General features: G+C 41.0%; 1 protein-coding gene across 1 annotated transcript in view; it reads right to left on the bottom strand.

Annotated features, from left to right (window-relative positions):
• Positions 1 to 22,701, bottom strand: part of EXOC4 (exocyst complex component 4) — a 497,223-nt gene that overhangs the window by 284,589 nt on the left and 189,933 nt on the right. The window contains exon 10 of the mRNA XM_073652485.1: positions 12,578 to 12,668. Coding sequence (XP_073508586.1) covers positions 12,578 to 12,668 — 91 coding nt within the window. The remainder of the gene's footprint in view (positions 1 to 12,577; positions 12,669 to 22,701) is intronic.

The raw sequence follows: 22,701 nt of genomic DNA, 5'->3' as shown, positions 1-22,701 counted from the left end.
TGGGCTCTGTGCATCAGGGCGGGACTGTGGGTAGGGTCTTCGGCTCTGCCATGGTCTCTCCGCTGTCTCTGGTGTCTTTATCCTCTTCCTTATTTAAATTTTGCACTTGCGCTATCCTAGTCGCAGGCAGTGCTTGAGTAGATTAACCTCTAGTGGTCTTCAGGAAAATGGCACTAGTGCTGGCGCAGATTAAGATCTCGACTCCATGACGACGAGCTGAGATCTCAAGCCGTGCATGCGCCACCTCCGGCACCATTTAACTGAAGACCGTTGGAGGTAAATCTGCACATGTGCAGCTACCATTTTACTGAAGCCCACCGTGAGATCAATCTCCGCAAGCACCGACTGCAATTATGATGGTGCAGGCGAAAGACTTAAATAAGGAAGAGGATAAAGACACTAAAGGCAGCAAAGGGGCCGGGAAGAGCAGAAGACCCTGCCCACAGTCCCGTCCTGATACAATGAGACAAAAACGTCTAATTATGATTTTAAAGCAACCAGGCTGAGAATTTTTCACTGAATATAAGTATTAAATCAGTATAACAGTGTCATTATGGACATACCTTTAGTTTAGAATGCATAACCGTGATGACAGTTTCTCTTTAAGCATGTATGGTGGGAAAGGTTTCAGTGTACACTAACTGTGACTATTGGGCTCATTTTCAGAAAGAGACAAGTGTGTGCCTTTTTGATTCCTGCTGCCAGTTTGTGACAGAATCCTGCAAATAAAAGTATGCAATAGTATAGAAGACGTCATCATTATTTCACCGCAATCATTTAAAACTTTCTACTATATATACAGTACAGACCAAAAGTTTGGACACACCTTCTCATTTAAAGATTTTTCTGTATTTTCATGACTATGAAAATTGTACATTCACACTGAAGGCATCAAAACTATGAATTAACACATGTGGAATTATATACTTAACAAAAAAGTGTGAAACAACTGAAAATATGTCTTATATTCTAGGTTCTTCAAAGTAGCCACCTTTTGCTTTGATGACTGCTTTGCACACTCTTGGCATTCTCTTGATGAGCTTCAAGAGGTAGTCACCGGAAATGGTTTTCACTTCACAGGTGTGCCCTGTCAGGTTTAACAAGTGGGATTTCTTGCCTTATAAATGGGGTTGGGACCATCAGTTGTGTTGTGCAGAAGTCTGGTGGATACACAGCTGATAGTCCTACTGAATAGACTGTTAGAATTTGTATTATGGAAAGAAAAAAGCAGCTAAGTAAAGAAAAACGAGTGGCCATCATTACTTTAAGAAATGAAGGTCAGTCAGTCTGAAAAATTGGGAAAACTTTGAAAGTGTCCCCAAGTGCAGTTGCAAAAACCATCAAGCGCTACATAGAAACTGGCTCACATGAGGACCGCCCCAGGAAAGGAAGACCAAGAGTCACCTCTGCTTCTGAGGATAAGTTTATCCGAGTCACCAGCCTCAGAAATCGCAGGTTAACAGCAGCTCAGATTAGAGACCAGGTCAATGCCACACGGAGTTCTAGCAGCAGACACATCTCTTCAACAACTGTTAAGAGGAGACTGTGCAGCAGGCCTTCATGGTAAAATAGCTGCTAGGAAACCACTGCTAAGGACAGGCAACAAGCAGAAGAGAATTGTTTGGGCTAAAGAAAACAAGGAATGGACATTAGACCAGTGGAAATCTGTGCTTTGGTCTGATGAGTCCAAATTTGAGATCTTTGTTTCCAACCACTGTGTCTTTGTGCGATGCAGAAAAGGTGAACGGATGGACTCTACATGCCTGGTACACACCGTGAAGCATGAAGGAGGAGGTGTGATGGTGTGGGGGTGCTTTGCTGGTGACACTGTTGGGGATTTATTCAAAATTGAAGGCATACTGAACCTGCATGGCTACCACAGCATCTTGCAGCAGCATGCTATTCCATCCGGTTTGCATTTAGTTGGACCATCATTTATTTTTCAACAGGACAATGACCCCAAACACACCTCCAGGCTGGGTAAGGGCTATTTGACCAAGGAGGAGAGTGATGGGGTGCTACGCCAGATGACCTGGCCTCCACAGTCACCAGACCTGAACCCAATCGAGATGGTTTGGGGTGAGCTGGACCACAGAGTGAAGGCAAAAGGGCCAACAAGTGCTAAGCATCTCTGGGAACTCCTTCAAGATTGTTGGAAGACCATTTCCGGTGACTACCTCTTGAAGCTGATCAAGAGAATTTCAAGAGTGTGCAAAGCAGTCATCAAAGCAAAAGGTGGCTACTTTGAAGAACCTAGAATATAAGACATATTTTCAGTTGTTTCACACTTTTTTGTTAAATATATAATTCCACATGTGTTAATTCATAGTTTTGATGCCTTCAGTGTGAATGTACAATTTTAATAGTCATGAAAATACAGAAAAATCTTTAAATGAGAAGGTGTGTCCAAACTTTTGGTCTGTACTAATACATACATATACACACACGCACATACAGTGGTGACCAAAAGTATTGGCACCCCTGCAGTTCTGTCAGATAATATTCAGTTTCTTCCTGAAAATGATTGCAATCACAAATTCTTTGGTTTTATTATCTTCATTTAATTTGCTTGCAAGGAAAAAACACAAAAGAGAATGAAGCAAAAATCAAATCATTGATCATTTCACACAAAACTCCAAAAATGGGCCAGACAAAAGTATTGGCACCCTCAGCCTAATACTTGGTTGCACAACCTTTAGCCAAAATAACTGCGAACAACCGCTTCCAGTAACCATCAATGGGTTTCTTACAATGCTCTGCTGGAATTGTAGACCATTCTTCTTTGGCAAACTGATCCAGGTCCCTGATATTTGAAGGGTGCCTTCTCCAAACTGCCATTTTGAGATCTCTCCACAGGTGTTCTATGGGATTCAGGTCTGGACTCATTGCTGGCCACCTTAGAAGTCTCCAGTGCTTTCTCTCAAACCATTTTATAGTGCTTTTGGAAGTGTGTTTTGGGTCACTGTCCTGCTGGAAGACCCATGACCTCTGAGGGAGACCCAGCTTTCTCACACTGGGCCCTACATTTTGCTGCAAAATTTGTTGGTAGTCTTCAGACTTCATAATGCCATGCACACGGTCAAGCAGTCCAGTGCCAGAGGCAGCAAAGCAACCCCAAAACATCAGGGAACCTCCGCCATGTTTGACTGTAGGGACCATGTTCTTTTCTTTGAATGCCTCTTTTTTTTTCCTGTACACTCTATGTTGATGCTTTTTCCCAAAAAGCTCTACTTTTGTCTCATCTGACCAGAGAACATTCTTCCAAAACGTTTTAGGCTTTCTCAGGTAAGTTTTGGCAAACTCCAGCCTGGCTTTTTTATGTCTCGGGATAAGAAGTGGGGTCTTCCTGGGTATCCTACCATACAGTCTCTTTTCATTCAGACGCCGACGGATAGTACGGGTTGACACTGTTGTACCCTCGGACTGCAGGGCAGCTTGAACTTGTTTAGATGTTAGTCGAGGTTCTTTATCCACCATCCGCACAATCTTGCGTTGAAATCTCTCGTCAATTTTTCTTTTCCGTCCACATCTAGGGAGGTTAGCCACAGTGCCATGGGCTTTAAACTTCTTGATGACACTGCGCACGGAAGACACAGAAACATTCAGGTCTTTGGAGATGGACATGTAGCCTTGAGATTGCTCATGCTTCCTCACAATTTGGTTTCTCAAGTCCTCAGACAGTTCTTTGGTCTTCTTTCTTTTCTCCATGCTCAATGTGGTACACACAAGGACACAGGACAGAGGTTGAGTCAACTTTAATCCATGTTAACTGGCTGCAAGTGTGATTTAGTTATTGCCAACACCTGTTAGGTGCCACAGGTAAGTTACAGGTGCTGTTAATTACACGAATTAGAGAAGCATCACATGATTTTTCAAACAGTGCCAATACTTTGGTCCACCCCCTTTTTTAGGTTTGGTGTGGAATTATATCCAATTTGGCTTTAGGACAATTATTTTTGTGTTTTTTCATTGAAGACAAATTAAATGAAGATAATAATACCAAAGAATTTGTGATTGCAATCATTTTCAGGAAGAAACTGAGTATTATCTGACAGAATTGCAGGGGTGCCAATACTTTTGGCCACCGCTGTACATACATACACACATATATACAGTGAAGTAAATAATTATTTGATCGCTTGCTGTTTTTGTAAGTTTGCCCACTGACAAAGCCATGAACAGTCTATAATTTTAAGGGTAGGTTAATTTTAGCATTGAGAGATAGAATATCCCCAAAAAAAAAAATCACGAAAATCACATTGTATAAATTAGATAAATTTATTTGCATTTTGCAGTGAGAAATAAGTATTTGATCCCCTACAAACCATTATGAGTTCTGGCTCCTATAGACCATTTAGACACTCCTAATCAACTCGTTACCTGCATTAAATACAGCTGTCTTACATAGTCACCTGTATAAAAGACTCCTGTCCACAGACTAAATTAATCACTCAGACTCTAACCTCTACAACATGGGCAAGACCAAAGAGCTTTCTAAGGATGTCAGGGACAAGATCATAGACCTGCACAAAGCTGGAATGGCCTACAAAACCATAAGCAAGACGCTGGGTGAAAAGGAGACATCTGTTGGTGCAATAGTAAGAAAATGGAAGGAATACAAAATAACTGTCAATCGACATCGATCTGGGGCACCATCCAAAATCTCACCTCGTGGGGTATCCTTGATCATGAGGAAGGTGAGAGATAAGCCTAAAACTACACGGGGGGAACTTGTTAATGATCTTAAGGCAGCTGGGACCACAGTCATAAAGAAAACCATTGGTAACACATTACGCCTTAAAGGTCTAAAATCCTGCAGTGCCCGCAAGGTCCCCCTGCTAAAGAAGGCACATGTGAAGGCTTTTCTGAAGCTTGCCAATGAACACCTGGATGATTCTGTGAGTTATTGGGAGAAGGTACTGTGGTCCGACGAGACTAAAATTGAGCTCTTTTGCATTAACTCAACTCACCGTGTTTGGAAGAAGAGAAATGCTGCCTATGACCCAAAGAACACCGTCCCCACTGTCAAGCCTGGAGGTGGAAACATTATGTTTTGGGGGGTGTTTCTCTGCTAAGGGCACAGGACTACTTCACCGCATCAATGGGAGAATGGATGGAGCCATGTACCATAAAATCCTGAGTGACAACCTCCTTCCAAACGCCAGGACATTAAAATTGGGTCCTGGCTGGGTCTTCCAGCAAGACAATGACCCAAAACATACAGCCAAGGCAATAAAGGAGTGGCTCAAAAAGAAGCACAATAAGGTCATGGAGTGGCCTAGCCAGTCTCCAGACCTTAATCCCATAGAAAACTTATGGAGGGAGTCGAAGCTCCGAGTAGCGACAGCCTCAAAATCTGAATGATTTAGAGATGATCTGCAAAGAGGAGTGGACCAAAATTCCTCCTCACATGTGCGCAACCCTCATCATCAACTACAAAAAAAGTCTGACTGCTGTGCTTGCCAACAAGGGTTTTGCCACCAAGTATTAAGTGCTGTTTGCCAGAGGGATCAAATACTTATTTCTCGCTGCAAAATGCAAGAAAAATTACCTAATTTATACTATGTGATTTTCTTGGTTTTTTTTTTGGACATTCTATCTCTCAATGTTAAAATTAACCTACCCTTCATATCCCTTTATGGGATATGCATGCCAATGCAAAGCCCCAGGCACCACATATTCCATTATAAAGCATTCTGGCACTGGTCATATAAAAAAGTCTTATCCACTTCATTGTTACAGCAATTCTTACTTGTATAACAATGTAATCACTTTAGATCACCAGAGATGAACTTATTCTTTCAGGCTACATTTCCTTGCTGTTAATTATTAATTGATACTAATAAGATGTGGCTGATATTTGTACAGGCATGTTCCCATTGCTAAATTGTGTGTGCTCAGAGCCTGTTAGCCTAACTGCCAGTCTAACCCAATGCCCAGCACATAGCACTCCCCTGGCGCAGCCCTACAGACATCGGTAAAGGAGCGCTCTGTAAAACATATGTTTGATCATGACTGGCCTCCAGAGCCAAGTGCTTCTGGGTCATGAATGGTAAGAAAGCACAACAGAACTGTAATACATACCGATAGAAGACATTACTACAAGGTTTAAAGATCAGCAATGTAGGGGGATAATGAAACTACGAAAGTATAATATCCAGGTGACATTATCCCCCAATGACTGGGATGATTCAGTGTGCAATCCGTAGTATGGAAAGAAACTGGTGTTAGAGGATACCAAAATATACAAAAATGGGCACTAATCCCACATCCTAAATGTGCCAAAACAAAGCTAGTGTCATATGGATTGAAAGTCTAAGACCGTGTTCACATATGGTGTAAATGCTGTGTTTTTACTTTTTAATCAGCATGTTTTCTGCAGGTCTCTGAACCAAAATAAGCAATAACAATTTCCATCGATTTCTGCATTTTTTCTTTGTTTTTTTTTTACATGCATTTTTTCTGGTTCCCCATAAAAGCCTAGAAAGAAAAAAACACAAACTTGCACAGTTCAACATAGTCTTTCAATGCATAGTGAGCAGGATTTTTCATGAAATCACGAACTTTGGACAGTTAAACGCAGCAGATTTTCTGCACAAAAAACACAAAGGAAAAAAATACAGCATTTATGCTACATGTGAACACAGCCTAAAAAAAACAAGTTTTAATCTAACCTCCTACACGTTGCATAAAATAAAATATAGCTTACCATGAATTTATGAAAGAATACTTAAATTGAAATTATAAACCATGTTTTAATCCAAAGTACTGTAAATAAAAACCATTAAAATAATGAATCTCAAGTTTACAAACTGGAAAGCTATGGACATGCTCACCTTCACACACGGTGCTTCGATAAATGCATCTTGATTTATTCTAAATCCTCATTCAGACATCTGTGAATTTTCTCATATGTAAAAACAAGGACTGTTATTCATCGGTGTTTAGGGTCTGAGTATCATCAGTGTTTGGCTCGTGAGTCAGTTTTTAAAAAAATGAATAAATAGAAAAGCTTTTCCTATTCATTGCAATGTTAAAGGGAACCTATCACATGAAAAAATGCTATTAACCTGCAGATATGGGGTTAGTTTGCAGGTTAATAGTGTTCTGTACCGGCCCAGGGCTGGCAATAAGCTGAATGCTGCCGGGAAGAAATCAACTTTATACCCCCCGGCAGAGTTTGGGGTTCAGAGAGCAGTGTCTGTAACGGCACTCCCTGCCCTGACTGACAGCAGATCAGCATTAGAGCCGGCTGTCAGTCAGTGCCGGACGGGCGGTTACAGCCTCCACTCACTATACACAGAGAAGCAACTGAACACCGGACCTGTTGGAAGAAATAAAATTAATTTCCTCCTGGCAGCGGGGCTCCCTGTGCAGACGCCAGGCATGTTCAGAACGCTATTAACCTGCAGATTAACCCCATAACTGCAGGTATATAGTGTTTTTTTTCATGTGATAGGGTCCCTTTAGTCACAGAGAACACACAGATTGTGCACGGATTACATCTGCGTGCTGTGAAAAACACAAACCGTGTATAGATAATTTCGATCCATGATTTGGACCAAAAATAGACAGGTCTCCTTGATTTTCTGCAGACACAACATCTGCAAACAAACACTGGCATGTGTTCAGTTCCATAGATTATAAGGCTATGTGCACACGATGCAGAAATGAAGCAGAAAATTTCTGCAGCATTTCTGCATCTCCCTGGCAGAAAAAACGCATGCAGATTGTACATGCGTTTTTCCTGCAGAATACATGCGGATCCACATGCGTTTCCGCATGTGATTCCGCATGCAGATTGACAAGCGCTTTTCCAGGCGATAGCATCACTTGGAAAGTGCTTGACAACTTGGTCACACTATATAAATCCATGCAAACGGCATGGATTTATACAGCGTGAACCGTAAAAATTAAAACAAATAAAGCTATACTCACCCCCGATGTCCTGGCGTGGCTGCAGCGCTGCTTCCTGGCTGGTTCCCGGCTGCCGGCATATGGCGAGACAGAGCGGTGAAGGGCCTGCGGTCACATGACTGACGTCACCGCAGGTCCTTCAGCGATGACGGCATGCAGAGATGCCTTCGGAAAGGAGAGTATAAACTTTATTTGTTATTTTATTATTTTTTTCACAGGTACAATGGTACCCAGGTCTGGATGAGAGTCTCCTCTCCTCCAGAACTGGGTACCATCCGCACATAGAGACGCATAGAAGCCGCTTGTACAAATGTACAGTCGCGGTTTCTATGCGTCTCAATGCAAGCCAATGGCGGGAGTTCCGCTGCACTTCCGCAAAATTAAATGACATGCTGCGGATTTTTGTACGCAGCATAAACGCTGCGGAAAAATGCGCAGCATGTGCATAGAACATGCGGAATCCCCTTGGGGACCATGGGGGAAGGTTTACCTAGCGTTTAACAAGCGTTTACGCTGCAGAAATTCCGCAGCATAAACGCTTGAAAAACGCTACATGGGCACACAGCCTAAGGGTACGTGTTTTGTGAAAATTGTGGATAAAACATATACAGTGAGGAAAATAAGTATTTGATACACTGCCAGTTTTGCAAGTTTTCCCCACGTACAAAGAATGGAGAGGTCCGTAATTATTATCAGGTACACTTCACCTGTGAGAGACAGAATCTAAAAATAATAAACAGAAAATCACATTGTATGATTTTTACATAATTAAATTGCATTTTATTGCATGAAATAAGTATTTACCAACAAACAATTCCGGCTTTTCACAGACCTGTTAGTTTTTCTTTAAGAAGCTCTCCTACTCTGCACTCATTACTTGTTCTAATTGCATCTGTTTGAACTCGTTACCTGTATAAAGACACCTGTCCACACACTCAATCAATAACACTCCAACCTCTCCACCATGGCCAAGACCAATGAGCTGTCTAAGGACACCAGGGACAAAATTATAGACCTGCACAAGACTGGGTTGGGCTACAGGGCAATAGACAAGCATCTTGGTGAGAAGGCAACAACTGTTGAGACAATTATTAGAAAATGGAAGAAACACAAGATGACTGTCAATCTTCCTTGGTCTGGGGCTCAATACAAGATATCGCCTCGTGGGATAACGATGATTCTGTGAAAGGTCAAGAATCAGCCCTGAACTACACAGGAGGACCTGGTCAATGACCTGGATTAAAATCTTGCATGGCACGCAAGGTCCCCGTACTCATGCCAACACATGTCCAGGCCCGTTTTAAGTTGGCCAATGACCATATGAATGATCCAAAGGAGGCATGGGTGAAGGTCATGTGGTCAGATGAGATCAAAACAGAACTTTATGGTATCAACTCTGCTCACCATGTTTGTAAGAAGAAGGATGAGTATAACCCCAAGAACACCATCCCAACCGTGAAGCATGGTGGGGGAAACATCATACTTTGGGGGTGCTTTTCTGCAAAGGGGTCAGGAGGACTGCACGGTACTGAAGGGAGGATGGATGGGGTCATGTATGGCGAGATTTTGGCCAACAACCTCCTTCCCCAAGTAAGAGCATTGAAGATAGGTCGTGGATAAGTCTTCAAGCATGACAATGACCCAAAACACACAGCCAGAGTAACTAAGGAGTGGCTCCGTAATAAGCATTTCAAGGTCCTGGAGTGGCCTAGCCAGTCTCCAGACCTGAACCCAATAGAAAATCTTTGGAGGGAGTTGAAACTCAATGTTGCACAGTGACAGCCCCGAAATCTGAAAGACCTGGAGATGATCTGTATGGAGGAGTGGGCCAAAATCACTGCTGCAGCGTGTGCAAACTTGGTCAAGAACTACAGGAAACGTCTGACCTCTAATTGAAAACAAAGGTTTCTGTACCAAATATTAAGTTATGTTTTTCTATTGTATCATATACTTATTTCATGAAATAAAATGCAATTTAATTATGTAAAAATAATACAATGTGATTTTCTGGTTTTTATTTTTAGATTCGTCTCTCACAGTTGAAGTGTACCAAAGATAAAGATTACAGACCTCTCCATTCTTTGTAGGTGGGAAAACTTGCAAAATCAGCAGTGTATCAAATACTTATTTTCCCCACTGTACGTGAGAAATGTATATCTGCATGAAGTGTAAGTGAGCATGGACATAATAGGCATAATACTTTCAATGATGCAGGTGTATGAAAGAAAGTGTCAAAATCTTTTTTTTAATAAAGGCCATATAAAAATAATACAGAATTAAAGGGAATCTGTCAGCAAGTCTTTGCAATTTAATGTGAGAGGAGTTTAATATAGGGGTTGAAATCCCGATTACAGAGATGTATCACTTATTAGGTTGTGTGCTGTAGTTTCAAGACAATCAGTTTTTTAACTGTAGGAAATAATCACTAGAGGACAAGGTGTCGTGTGCTAGCCAGTCAGGCTAATCTGTGTAACCCAGCCCCCAACACTGATTGGCAGCTTGCTGACAATGCACAGTGTACACAGAAAGCTGCCAATCAGTGGTGTGGGTGTGGTTATACACAGCTCAGCATTCTGAGCACTGCTACATCTAAAGTAGAGAAAACAGGGATTCTATCAAAACTACACCAAGCAGTCCAGTAAGTGACACATCGCTGGAATCAGGCTCTCTGCCTCAACATTATGCAGCTCTCAGATTCCATAGCAAAGACCTGCTGACAATGGTCACAAGTTCTCAATGTAAGGCTATGAGACAGTTGTTCTTGCTCTCATAGACTTACAATGAGTTGTTACTTCCGGATCTCCCAGCAGACAGCAGTGATTCGGCAGGTCACAAACTACTGGAAACAGACAGAAGCAGTGTCAAGAGCAGGTGAAGATGGCGGCTGGTAAATATGCTACTTAGTACAGGGAACGTAGCTCCTCTCCAGTAGTAGAATAAAAAAAAAACACTGGAGTGGTGCTTTAAAACAGTCATCACACAGATTGCATGTGGAAGGCATCCGTGTGCGGTCAGTGAATTTCACGGTCCCAAAGACTTGTGTGGGTAATTCTGATCGCTGACTCGGATCAAAAACGGAAATGTCTCAGTGATTGTTTTTTGTATTTACTGTACAAGCCCTTTTTTATTAGGAGACTGGAAAAAAATCACTATAACTTTGTTTCCATTTTTAAAAACCTTCCTGCTATACCAGACACAGAAACTGTACTAATTCCAATTGTGTAACAGCTCTGGACACTTGCATCTCTCTGAGGGATTACTTCATTACATTACGCCCTGATAGAACCTACACTTTTAACTGATTACTTCTGTTCTGTGTAATACGATTAAACTGAACATTTTAGGAGTTCATCAAAGTTTACAAGAAAAAAAAATCATCAAGAACTTTGGTGAAACTTTGAAATGATTGACCTACTGTCAGCAGCACTCTACTACTCACCACGAGTTGTTGGGTGCCACATTGTTCAGCATCAGGAGAAATTAAATTTAATTTCACCTCTCCAGCTCGACCTCTGACCGGGCTCCAACTCCATCAGATCAAAATAGAAGCTTAATCATTTCTCTATCTGTTTTGGTCTCTCCATCTCTCCCTGTGTTGACCTCGTAAGCACCAGCAGCATGCTTCAGCTAAATTGTCCACTAAAAATGTGTTGTTCAGATCAATGGAAGAAATTCACAGCACAGAACATGCTGTAATAAATAGGTCACCAGCATGGCAGTTGCAAATGTACAACTGAGATATTAAATTAACATTTCATTATTACTAATGAAAAAGACATATAATTCCAAATAACCAGCAGAATTTGAAATCCTTATCTTCTTACAGTGGACCGCTCATCAGATTTCCCAATACAAACTGCATATGTTAATAAATAGGTCTCTTAGAACTGATGAGGCTGATGTGATTACTTTGAAAATCGACATTAGAATGACTATATAATCCTGAACTTAATTTGACCATTTTAATAAAACAGAGATGGAGCAGTAAAACTTTCAAAAAAGCATTATACAGCTGTCCTGACATGGATTTTCAAAATAATTATATACCAGCCTCATCAGGTCTAACAGAACTGCTGTAAGGGAATATGTCAGTAGGATCAACCCTCCTAAGCCGTCTAAATGGGCATGTAGACCATAGAACGTTGAATAAAATGAAACCTTGATATCTGTGATCCGATATCTTATTCCAGAGAAATTCATATTTTTATTAATATGTAAATGAGCTGTTAAGATCTATGGGCCGGATACTGATCTCACTGACAATCTTATTTTATATGAAAGAGGTCGTCTCCAGTGTGAGACATGTAATCACTGACAGCTATAATCATACTTTGCAGAACTGATCTTTGCCTCATTACAAACACATCTACAGCAGCAGTTGTCTTATCATAGCGCTGACCGCTCTGCTGCAGCGCTGTGCTAGATATTAAATAACACTTCTGCAGCTTTCACCTCACAGGCCCACCAAGAGAAGAAACTGAATGTACCGTGACACCAAGTCACCTGCCGGGTCATGCCAGCATGGGCTACCCAGTTCTCACAATATCACTAACATGTAAATTGACCTCCTTTCCCTTTTTCTAATGAAATAGACGTATAGCCTCTTTTTCCTCACAGGAGAAACAAAAACACAACAAAGCAAAGAATCATAATGACTTACTTGAGCAAAGGGTGAAATATGATGGTAATGTTTCTGGCTCCTGGTTTGCAGACAAACCTTGATCCTCCACCAATTAAATTGTCATGGCCACCTAAGTAATAGAAAATAATAATGATAAAGTAAAATTAAAATTAGGCCGAATACTATAATGCTTAATTCCAGCATAATGTCTAAGCCTGTGTATTTAAAAGCCAGCACACTATTATTATTGTGAAAATTTTAATTATAAAAGGTTTTATACTTCAACAAAAGGGGACCCAAAAAAGCTTTTATATAAGTAACATAAACAGAGCAGGTACTCACCCTCTCTGAGTCCAGCACCAGCTCTCTGCTGCTCGTCTCAGCATTTTGGCTGAAGTGATGTTGTCAAATCAACAACTGACATCACCGCTGCAGCCAGTCACTGAGCTTAGCAGCTCTGTCGATGTAGACATCATGAATCACTAAGCTCAGTGATTGGCTGGACTTATAAAGCGCACTACTGCCCTGACGTCACCGATGCAGCCAAAACACTGAAAATGGAGCAGCCAAAACACTGACAATGGAGCAGCCAAAACACTGACAATGGAGCAGCCAAAACACTGACAATGGAGCAGCCAAAACACTGAAAATGGAGCAGCCAAAACACTGACAATGGAGCAGCCAAAACACTGACAATGGAGCAGCCAAAACACTGACAATGGAGCAGCCAAAACACTGACAATGGAGCAGCCAAAACACTGACAATGGAGCAGCCAAAACACTGAAAATGGAGCAGCAGTGGAGAGCCAGGTGCTGGATGTGGGCAGGGTGAATATATGTTTGTTATGCATATAAAAGCATTTGGGTTCCACCTTTCTTAAAAAGGAAAACTCCTTTAAGTAATAGTGGAATGTAAATAAAAATAATTACCTTTCTGTAGGTCTACAATTTGCTTACTGCAGAGTCGATGTGGACACCAGTAAGGTCAGCTATTCTAGACCGCTACTGTATGCCTACAGAGTTTCAATGCTTATTTATTGCTTTGACATAAAATAGTATATATTACTGCCACTGTGTCTTGAGAAGACAGATATATTAATGTAATCCAAAGCACGCCATACAGATTAGATTAATGTCAGTGAAAGATTTGCAGCAAAAACTGAGATCTAACCGCACAAAAGGAAAATATCCAAATTAAATATAATAGTAGCAGCAAAGGGCATAGATAATTGTAAAATATAACTTTTAATAGGTAGATTAAGGCAATGTATAACACTCAATACTATCATGTACAAAACAAAAAAAAAGAAAATACTAAAATAATCCTCATCAGAGAAGGCTCAAACCCTTTAGGAGAAAGGGTAGGCTTCTCCTTAGAAGAAATGGATGACCAGCTAGATAAGATCAATGTTAACTAATATGTATTGCCAGGATTAACAAACTAGAGTGTGTAGGTCCTCTAGTATAAGATTGGTCGGTAACAGTCACGCCTGGGGATGGTGCAACCGCTTCAGGAACATGATCGCTGGTATTTTCTTAAAGCAACTTCGCCTGGGAAAACTCAGATCTAAAAGGTGCCGTGTGCATGTAGCCTAACCGTATGAAAATTCTGATGAGTATACTTTTCACCAATTTATTCAAAACTAGGCCATCAATGTGGATAAACCCAATTCTAGGAGGCATGTGCTAGGATATGAAATACAGATATGAAATATACAGTTTCACATATGTAAATTAGAAATCCTAGCAATAGGTCAATGCTTTTACCTGAAAACACTTGTCTTACTTTAATACAAGTAGCCGATGAACTTAAAACATAAGATATGACAATAATAAATAATTGAAAAAAGAAACCCTTAAGAATTGATAGAATGACGTTTGTACAATAAACTAAGTTTGAGGCCAATTAAAAATACATATGAATACACAAATTATTAAGAATCATCATATTAATATTATACCATTGTCACTGAACCAGAACAAAAATATGCCTTTTACTCTCATTAGATTAATCCCAGATGTAGAACCTCTGAGACTCCAATGTAAATTCTCCAGTAGGCCTTTACACGGAATAATTGACAGTCCTTCAAAAAACAATTTATGATTTGGTCAGCAAAATATACTCGTCAAGAAACTTTTAAAAGAATCATCATGCACTCGTCCTAGAAGATATGTATGACAGCAGCTTGGGAAATAGAGTTCTACAATCTAGTTTAATTAGAGAGGAAATGTTTAATCTGGGTTATAATCTACCGGTTCAATACGCAAAGAAATCCCGAAAGACAGATAAAGTAGACACACTTCACCATTTTAGACATCCTTTCCACAAGGTAAATTAAATACATATAGGTGGATTTTAAGTGACTTAAAAATGAATGTTAGATATTTAACTGCTATAAAAGGTGTCATGTTCTGAAAATGAAATTGTGTTTAGGGGGGAAAAACAAAAATGGTCCAGTAAATCACCACTATAGGAATTACAATATGAAACTATTTACCAAAACAGCATTTTCTTTCTTTAAAACTTAAATAAAAGATAAGCTTTAGGTTAAAGCGCACCTGTCATCAGGATTGTGCTAAGTAAACTACATACGCTGTCAGGTTGATGCCGTTACAATGATTAAAATGATATCTTGGTTAATGAAATCTGTCCTGTGGTTGGAGATAATGAGATGCTCGTGCTTCGGGGCGGACTGTGGGTGGGGCTTTCGTTGGCGCTCTGGCATTATCTTCATTGCACTTGTGCAGTTCATATTGTAGTCTTTTAAAAAAAATAATTTAACCCCAGCAAAATGGCACTGGTCCACGAGCAGTAGCATTTAACGCTTGCCAATACATTCTACTGCGCACGCGCCACACCATTTTATTGGAGCAAAATTATTTTTTATGCTCCAACAAAATGGCCGCAGCGCATGCGCAGTAGCATCTATCAGCAAGCGACAGATGCTACTGCGCATGCGCGGGTGCCATTTTGCTGGCGTTAACTTTTTTTTTAAAGACTACAATATGAACTACGCAAGCACAGTATTTAAAGTATGAGGCGGGTCACTGAAGGATCAGTGACCTGTCATATACGCCACAATAATGAGGATAATGCCAGAGCACCAAAGAAATTCCCGCCCACAGACCAGCCCAGAGCACGAGAATCTCATTATCTCCAAACTGCAAATAAAGATTAAACAATAACCACAGGACGGATTTCATCAACCCAGGTATCATTTTAATCAGTGTAAGGCGCCAAGCTGACAATGTAGTTTACTTAGCACAATCCTGATGACAAGTTCCCAAGATGAGCTTTTGATGAGTTTTGATACTGTGTATTTTCACCGTGGAATAAAAATGCAATCTTACAGTTACAGCAAAGTGGATGGGATATATAGAAATCGCATGCCGACTGTGCTTTTTATTAATATCATTAAACTGTAAAAAAAAACTTTTAAACTTGTAAAAAAAAAAAAAATCAGAAATTTGTATGAAAAAAACATCTTATACCCATATGTTTCTTATTTTTCCTTGTTTTTTAAAGGGAATCTGTCACCACGAAAATGCTGTCTAATCTACAGGCATCATGTTATACAACAGGGGAGCTGAGTAGATTGATGTATGGTTTATAAAAAGATTCAGTAAAAACTTGTGTTTTAATCACTTAAACCTCTGTTTTGGGTCAAGTGGGCAGTCCTATCAGTGACTGACAACTTCCTTTGTATAAGAGAGCAAAGAGAAATAAAAATCTACCACTGATAGGACCACCTACTGGACCAAAAATCCCAGAAACAGCAGAGTGTGAAGTGATTAATGTAGCATCGGCGTCTCTGCCTCCTTCCGGGCAGAGACGCCGTTCCCCGCAACGCCGCGGTCCCGGACCAGCGTCTTCCTGCTCCCCTGTGGTGTGCACCGCGCGCAGCTTCCCAGGCACTGTGCTTAGGACGAGCGCGCTCCCTCCCTCTTAAAGGGGCCGCGTGCCGTCCTAAAAAGTCCCCGGTCAGTGGCTTCTCATATATAAGGCACCTCCTCCAAAATGGAGGTGCCTGTGCAAGGTTGTTGTTCTGTGTGCTAACACTTGCTCCAGCCCTCAGGTCCCGCGGCCTGTCAGTCCTGCCTGCCAGTCTGTCTGTCAGTCCAGCCCGCCAGTCTGTCTGTTCTGTCCTCCAGTCTGTCTACAGTCGTGTCCGCCAGCCTGCTTACCTGGAGCATCAGCCAGTTACCTGCTGTGCCCACCAGCCTGCTTACCCTGAGCAACTATCTATCTGTTACCTGTTGTACCCGCCAGCCTGCAGCACCTGCCAGCTATCTGCCGTGCCCGCCTGCTTGCGAGCTGGTTAACGACATCTTCCGTGATCTCCTGTATTCTTGCGTGGTGGTGTACCTGGACAATATCTTGGTTTTTTCTCCGGATCTGCCCTCACACCGGAGGGATGTTCGTCAGGTTCTGCTAAGGCTCCGGCAGAATCGCCTACACGCTGAATTCGAGAAATGCCTCTTTGAGCAGACTTCCCTACTGTTCCTGGGCTATATTATATCCGAGACTGGTCTGCGGATCCCGAGAAGGTGTCTGCTGTCTTAAAGTGGTCCCGACCCGAGGGGTTGAGGGTGATTCAGCGATTCCTGGGCTTCGTAAACCATTACCGCCTCTTCATTCCTCATTTCTCCTCCCGAACTGCTCCCATCTCCGCGCTCACCCGTAAAGGAGCAAATCCCAGGGAATAGACTTCCGAAGCGGAGAAGGCCTTCGTCTCCTTTAAACAAGCCTTCTCCTCCGCCCCTGTGCTGCACCGTCCGGATTGCAACAAGCATTTCTTCCTGGAGGTTGATGTATGGGTGAGATTCAAAGATGTCTTGGAGTTGTGTTGCATCCTCTGGCACTGGGTGCCTTGACTGTGTGCAAGGCATCATGAAATCTGGAGATTACCAAAGGATTTTGGGACGCAATGTAGTGCCCAGTGTCAGAAAGTTGGGTTTGCGTCCTAGGTCATGAGTCTTCCAGCAGGACAGTGACTTTAAACTTACTTCAAGAAGCACCCAGAAATGGATGGAAACAAAACACTGGAGAGTTCAGAAGTGGCCAGCAGTAAGTCCAGATCTAAATCCCATTGAACACCTGTGGAGAAATCTTAAAATTGCTGTTGGGGGAAGGTGCCCTTCAAATATGAGACCTGGAGCAGTTTGCAAAAGAAGAGTGGTGCAAAATTCCAGTTGAGAGGTGTAAGAAGCTTGTTGATGGTTATAGTAAAGTGATTGATTAAAGTTATTTATTACAAAGGGTGTGAAACCAAATATTAAGTAGAGGGTGCCAGGAATTTTGTCCGACCCATTTTTTGGGTTCAGTGTGAAATTATGCCCGAATTGGCTTTTTTCTCTGTTTTTTTTTGTGTTGTTCCAATACACACAAAAGAAATAAATATGTGCATAACAAAAGGTGTATTTGCAATAATTTTCTGGAAGAAATATTTAATTTTCTGTAACAATTTTAAAAGGTGCAAACACTTTCAGCCATGACTGTATATATATATATATATACATGGAAAAGTGAAAAGGGAAGGGAAATTCTGCTATTGTAATATTCATATATATAGTACAGTATGAATATAACAATAGCAGAACCTCCCTTCCCTTTTAACCTTTCCATCCCATTTCTATCTCCCTTTTCTTTCCTTCTCTACCTAATTTTTCTTCAACTGATGTTACCTATTTCTATAATTATATTACTGTATATACATATATTAAAAAAACAACTTGGTTTATATTTTTATTTTCTTTACAGCTTCTGGCATGCAAAGGTCTCATTGAGACTCAACCATTCTATAAGATCAACACCGCAAAGCACATACTTTATCTAATCCCAAGTGAAGCGAGAGGAGATAAGTTATGAGACACAATTTACAGAATTGATTGCATACGACAGACCAAAAAAAATGACTCCAGCCCAAATATTAGTATATTGACTGCTTGTCGGCTGGAATCCATTGCCCCCGAGTAATTATCGTTGCTGAGGCTCACACAGTTAATAGCCATCTTCAAACTTTGCGCATATTCCAACTGGATAATTTAAATGTAAATGAGGAGTGAAATGCTCAAACAAAATCTGTACTTTGCTCCCAAGGTGAAGGCAATTTTCAATTTTTCTCCTTGCATCAAGGAAAATTAATATTTTGGAAACATCTATTTTTGAAGGGTTGTGTTCTTAAAAATAAAAAAGATAGAGCACATATTTAAAGCAAGAACACATTTTTATTGCGTCGTACCCACAGAACATCATTTCAAATTCTAAGCTCAAACAAATTTTAGATGGAAACCGGCCAAATAATGTCTGAAAAATCTTACTAACTTTACAAGTTCTCATGGCCTGCCTTCTGCATTAAAAACTCCCTAATATGAAAGGGAATAGATCACAGTTCCATACTATTTAACCCTTTCCGGGTACCAAAATTAATTTTTGTGATTTTCTTTTGCCATCGCCACTTTCCTAGAGCCACAACCTGTTTATGTTTCTGTGGTCAAGTAGGACAAGTTGTAGATTTATATATTGGAGGACAGAAAAAAAAAAATGTGTTGGGATAGAACTGTTACAGCGTCTACGGTGTGGTAAAAACTACACATTACTTTTAGACTTTGCAGTTCCATATGGTTATGGTGATACCAAAAATACTGTGATTATTTAATAGTTAGAACATCTACAGAAAAGGTGAGAAAATCTACAAAACTAAATAAAAATATTTAATATTTATTAAAACGGTAAATACCATTTTAACAATCCACAACATAGGTGATAATTTGGTGATCACTAGCTTTCTCACCTTCAGGACCCCAACTTATTGCAAGAACTGGAGTCTGAAATTACCTGTCAAAACAGAGCTGTGGCCAAGCATGAGCATTTCATTTAAATTATTTCTAAAGGCCGCTTCAGATTTCCATGAAAGTCTGTACAAGCACAGACTGGCCGCAGCTCTCCCACCCTTAACAGACTTAGAGTATTCAATTGGTCTTCATCAATCCCCTGAGTAACATGAAAAGCCAATGGCACCCTGCGATCACTTTGTATAGAGCTAGAAGAAAGGGGTGATAAAGTTACTCCCCCATCTAATTACTTAGATGCTACGGTTACTACTGACCAGACCATTAAAGGGAATCCGTCAGCAGGTTTTTGCTATGTAATCTGAAGACAGCATGCTGTAGTGGTTAAAACACAGATTTCGGCAATGTCTCACTTATCAAGCTCCTTGATTTTGTTTGATTGCAATGATTGTTTTAGCACCAGAAGCTTATCATTGCCGTGACTAGCTGGTTGCCTGCCTCCTGGTCTGAGTCCTCCCCCTTCTGTGATGTGCACTTCACTGTCTATAACCATTTTATATACAGAACATACATAGAAAAACAGAGTGCCTTCTCAGTTCTAATGAATAGAGTGAAACATTTTCCAATAAAATACAAAATTTTATTATTAAATTATTAAAAACATGAATGCATGTACAGTACAGACCAAAAGTTTGGACACACCTTCTCATTTAAAGATTTTTCTGTATTTTCATGACTATGAAAATTGAACATTCACACTGAAGGCATCAAAACTATGAATTAACACATGTGGAATTATATACTTAACAAAAAAGTGTGAAACAACTGAAAATATGTCTTATATTCTAGGTTCTTCAAAGTAGCCACCTTTTGCTTTGATGACTGCTTTGCACACTCTTGGCATTCTCTTGATGAGCTTCAAGAGGTAGTCACCAGAAATGGTTTTCACTTCACAGGTGTGCCCTGTCAGGTTTAATAAGTGGGATTTCTTGCCTTATAAATGGGGTTGGGACCATCAGTTGTGTTGTGCAGAAGTCAGGTGGATACACAGCTGATAGCCCTACTGAATAGACTGTTAGAATTTGTATCATGGCAAGAAAAAAGCAGCTAAGTAAAGAAAAACGAGTGGCTATCATTACTTTAAGAAATGAAGGTCAGTCAGTGCGAAAAATTGGGAAAACTTTGAATGTGTCCCCAAGTGCAGTTGCAAAAACCATCAAGCGCTACAAAGAAACTGGCTCACATGAGGACCGCCCAGGAAAGGAAGACCAAGAGTCACCTCTGCTTCTGAGGATAAGTTTATCCGAGTCACCAGCCTCAGAAATCGCAGGTTAACAGCAGCTCAGATTAGAGACCAGGTCAATGCCACACAGAGTTCTTGCAGCAGACACATCTCTACAACAACTGTTAAGAGGAGACTTTGTGCAGCAGGTCTTCATGGTAAAATAGCTGCTAGGAAACCACTGCTAAGGACAGGCAACAAGCAGAAGAGACTTGTTTGTGCTAAAGAACTCAAGGAATGGACATTAGACCAGTGGAAATCTGTGCTTTGGTCTGATGAGTACAAATTTGAGATCTTTGGTTCCAACCACCGTGTCTTTGTGCGACGCAGAAAAGGTGAACGGATGGACTCTACATGCCTGGTTCCCACCGTAAAGCATGGAGGAGGAGGTGTGATGGTGTGGGGGTGCTATGCTGATGACACTGATGGGGATTTATTCAAAATTGAAAGCATACTGAACAGGCATGGCTACCACAGCATATTGCAGCGGCATGCTATTCCATCCGGTTTGCGTTTAGTTGGACCATCATTTATTTTTCAACAGGACAATGACCCCAAACACACCTCCAGGCTGTGTAAGGGCTATTTGACCAATAAGGAGAGTGATGGGGTGCTACGCCAGATGACCTGGCCTCCACAGTCACCAGACCTGAACCCAGTCGAGATGGTTTGGGGTGAGCTGGACGGCAGAGTGAAGGCAAAAGGGCCAACAAGTGCTAAGCATCTCTGGGAACTCCTTCAAGATTGTTGGAAGTCCATTTCCGGTGACTACCTCTTGAAGCTCATCAAGAGAATGCCAAGAGTGTGCAAAGCAGTCATCAAAGCAAAAGGTGGCTACTTTGAAGAACCTAGAATATAAGACATATTTTCAGTTGTTTCACACTTTTTTGTTAAGTATATAATTCCACATGTGTTAATTCATAGTTTTGATGCCTTCAGTGTGAATGTACAATTTTCAAAGTCATGAAAATACAGAAAAATCTTTAAATGAGAAGGTGTGTCCAAACTTTTTGTTTGTACTGTATATCTCAATGAAGCAAGGTGCCCTCAAACAAATCAACTGATGGGTATACAAGAAATTACACATGAGCACATACCCTGCATGCAGAGTAATCAAAATAACATGGCATACTTAGCTCTATATGAACCCATCAGATGAACGCCCTAACGTACGTTTCGCCTACTTCTTCAGGAGGCGATGTGATGATCACAGGTCATGTTATTCTGATTACTCTGCATGTCTTTTATAACTACATCCTATATCCTTTCATGTTTTCCTGGATTTGTTAGTTTTGAGCCATATAGGATACTAATTTACACATAGTCCTATGGCATTTTGACTTCTACTATATTTATGGATCATTAGGGTAGTATACTTTAGACCAGGGGTCTCAAACTCGGCTGGGTATATGGGCCGCACATGGAAAAAATTTTAATTTGGGGGGCCGCATTCTTTGTTCAATGTGACATTTTTAGTGATACCATTTTTTTTGTGTACACCTTTTGAACATTTTTGCCGTGTTTATTTTTTTATGGCTTGGGTCGTTATGGATGTGGCGATAATAAACGTGCACTTTTTTGTGTTTACTTTAGTTTACATATAAAACAGCATTTTTAGTGCCCAATATTTTTTCATGCTTTATTTTATTTTTTATTTTTTTACAATTTTATTTCCCCCAATTGGCCACATACAGTAATATTGTCTTACAATTAGCATCATATAGTAATAATGGAAAACATCTTGTAGTAATGTTCCCCATCCAAGTCCCCATCTTGTACTAATGTGCCCCATCCAGGTCCCCATCCTGTGGCTATGTGCCCCATCCAGGTCCCCATCCTGTGGCAACGTTCCCCATCCTGGCGCCCATCTTGTACTAATGTGCCTCATCCAGGTCCCCATCTTGGGGCAATGTGCCCCATCCAGGTCCCCATCCTGTGGCAATGTTCCCCATCCAGGTCCCCATCTTGTGGCTCTGGTCCCCATCTTGTGGCTCTGGTCCCCATCTTGTGGCTCTGTGCCCCATCCAGGTCCCCATTATGTGCCCCATCCAGGTCCACATCTTGAGGCTATGTGCCCCATCCAGGTCCA

This window comes from Phyllobates terribilis, unplaced genomic scaffold (assembly GCF_046119375.1).
Source record: "Phyllobates terribilis strain yellow unplaced genomic scaffold, ASM4611937v1 Scaffold_11__3_contigs__length_659146591, whole genome shotgun sequence".
In the NCBI taxonomy this organism is placed as follows: domain Eukaryota; kingdom Metazoa; phylum Chordata; class Amphibia; order Anura; family Dendrobatidae; genus Phyllobates; species Phyllobates terribilis.
This window is presented reverse-complemented; position numbering and strand designations above follow the sequence as displayed.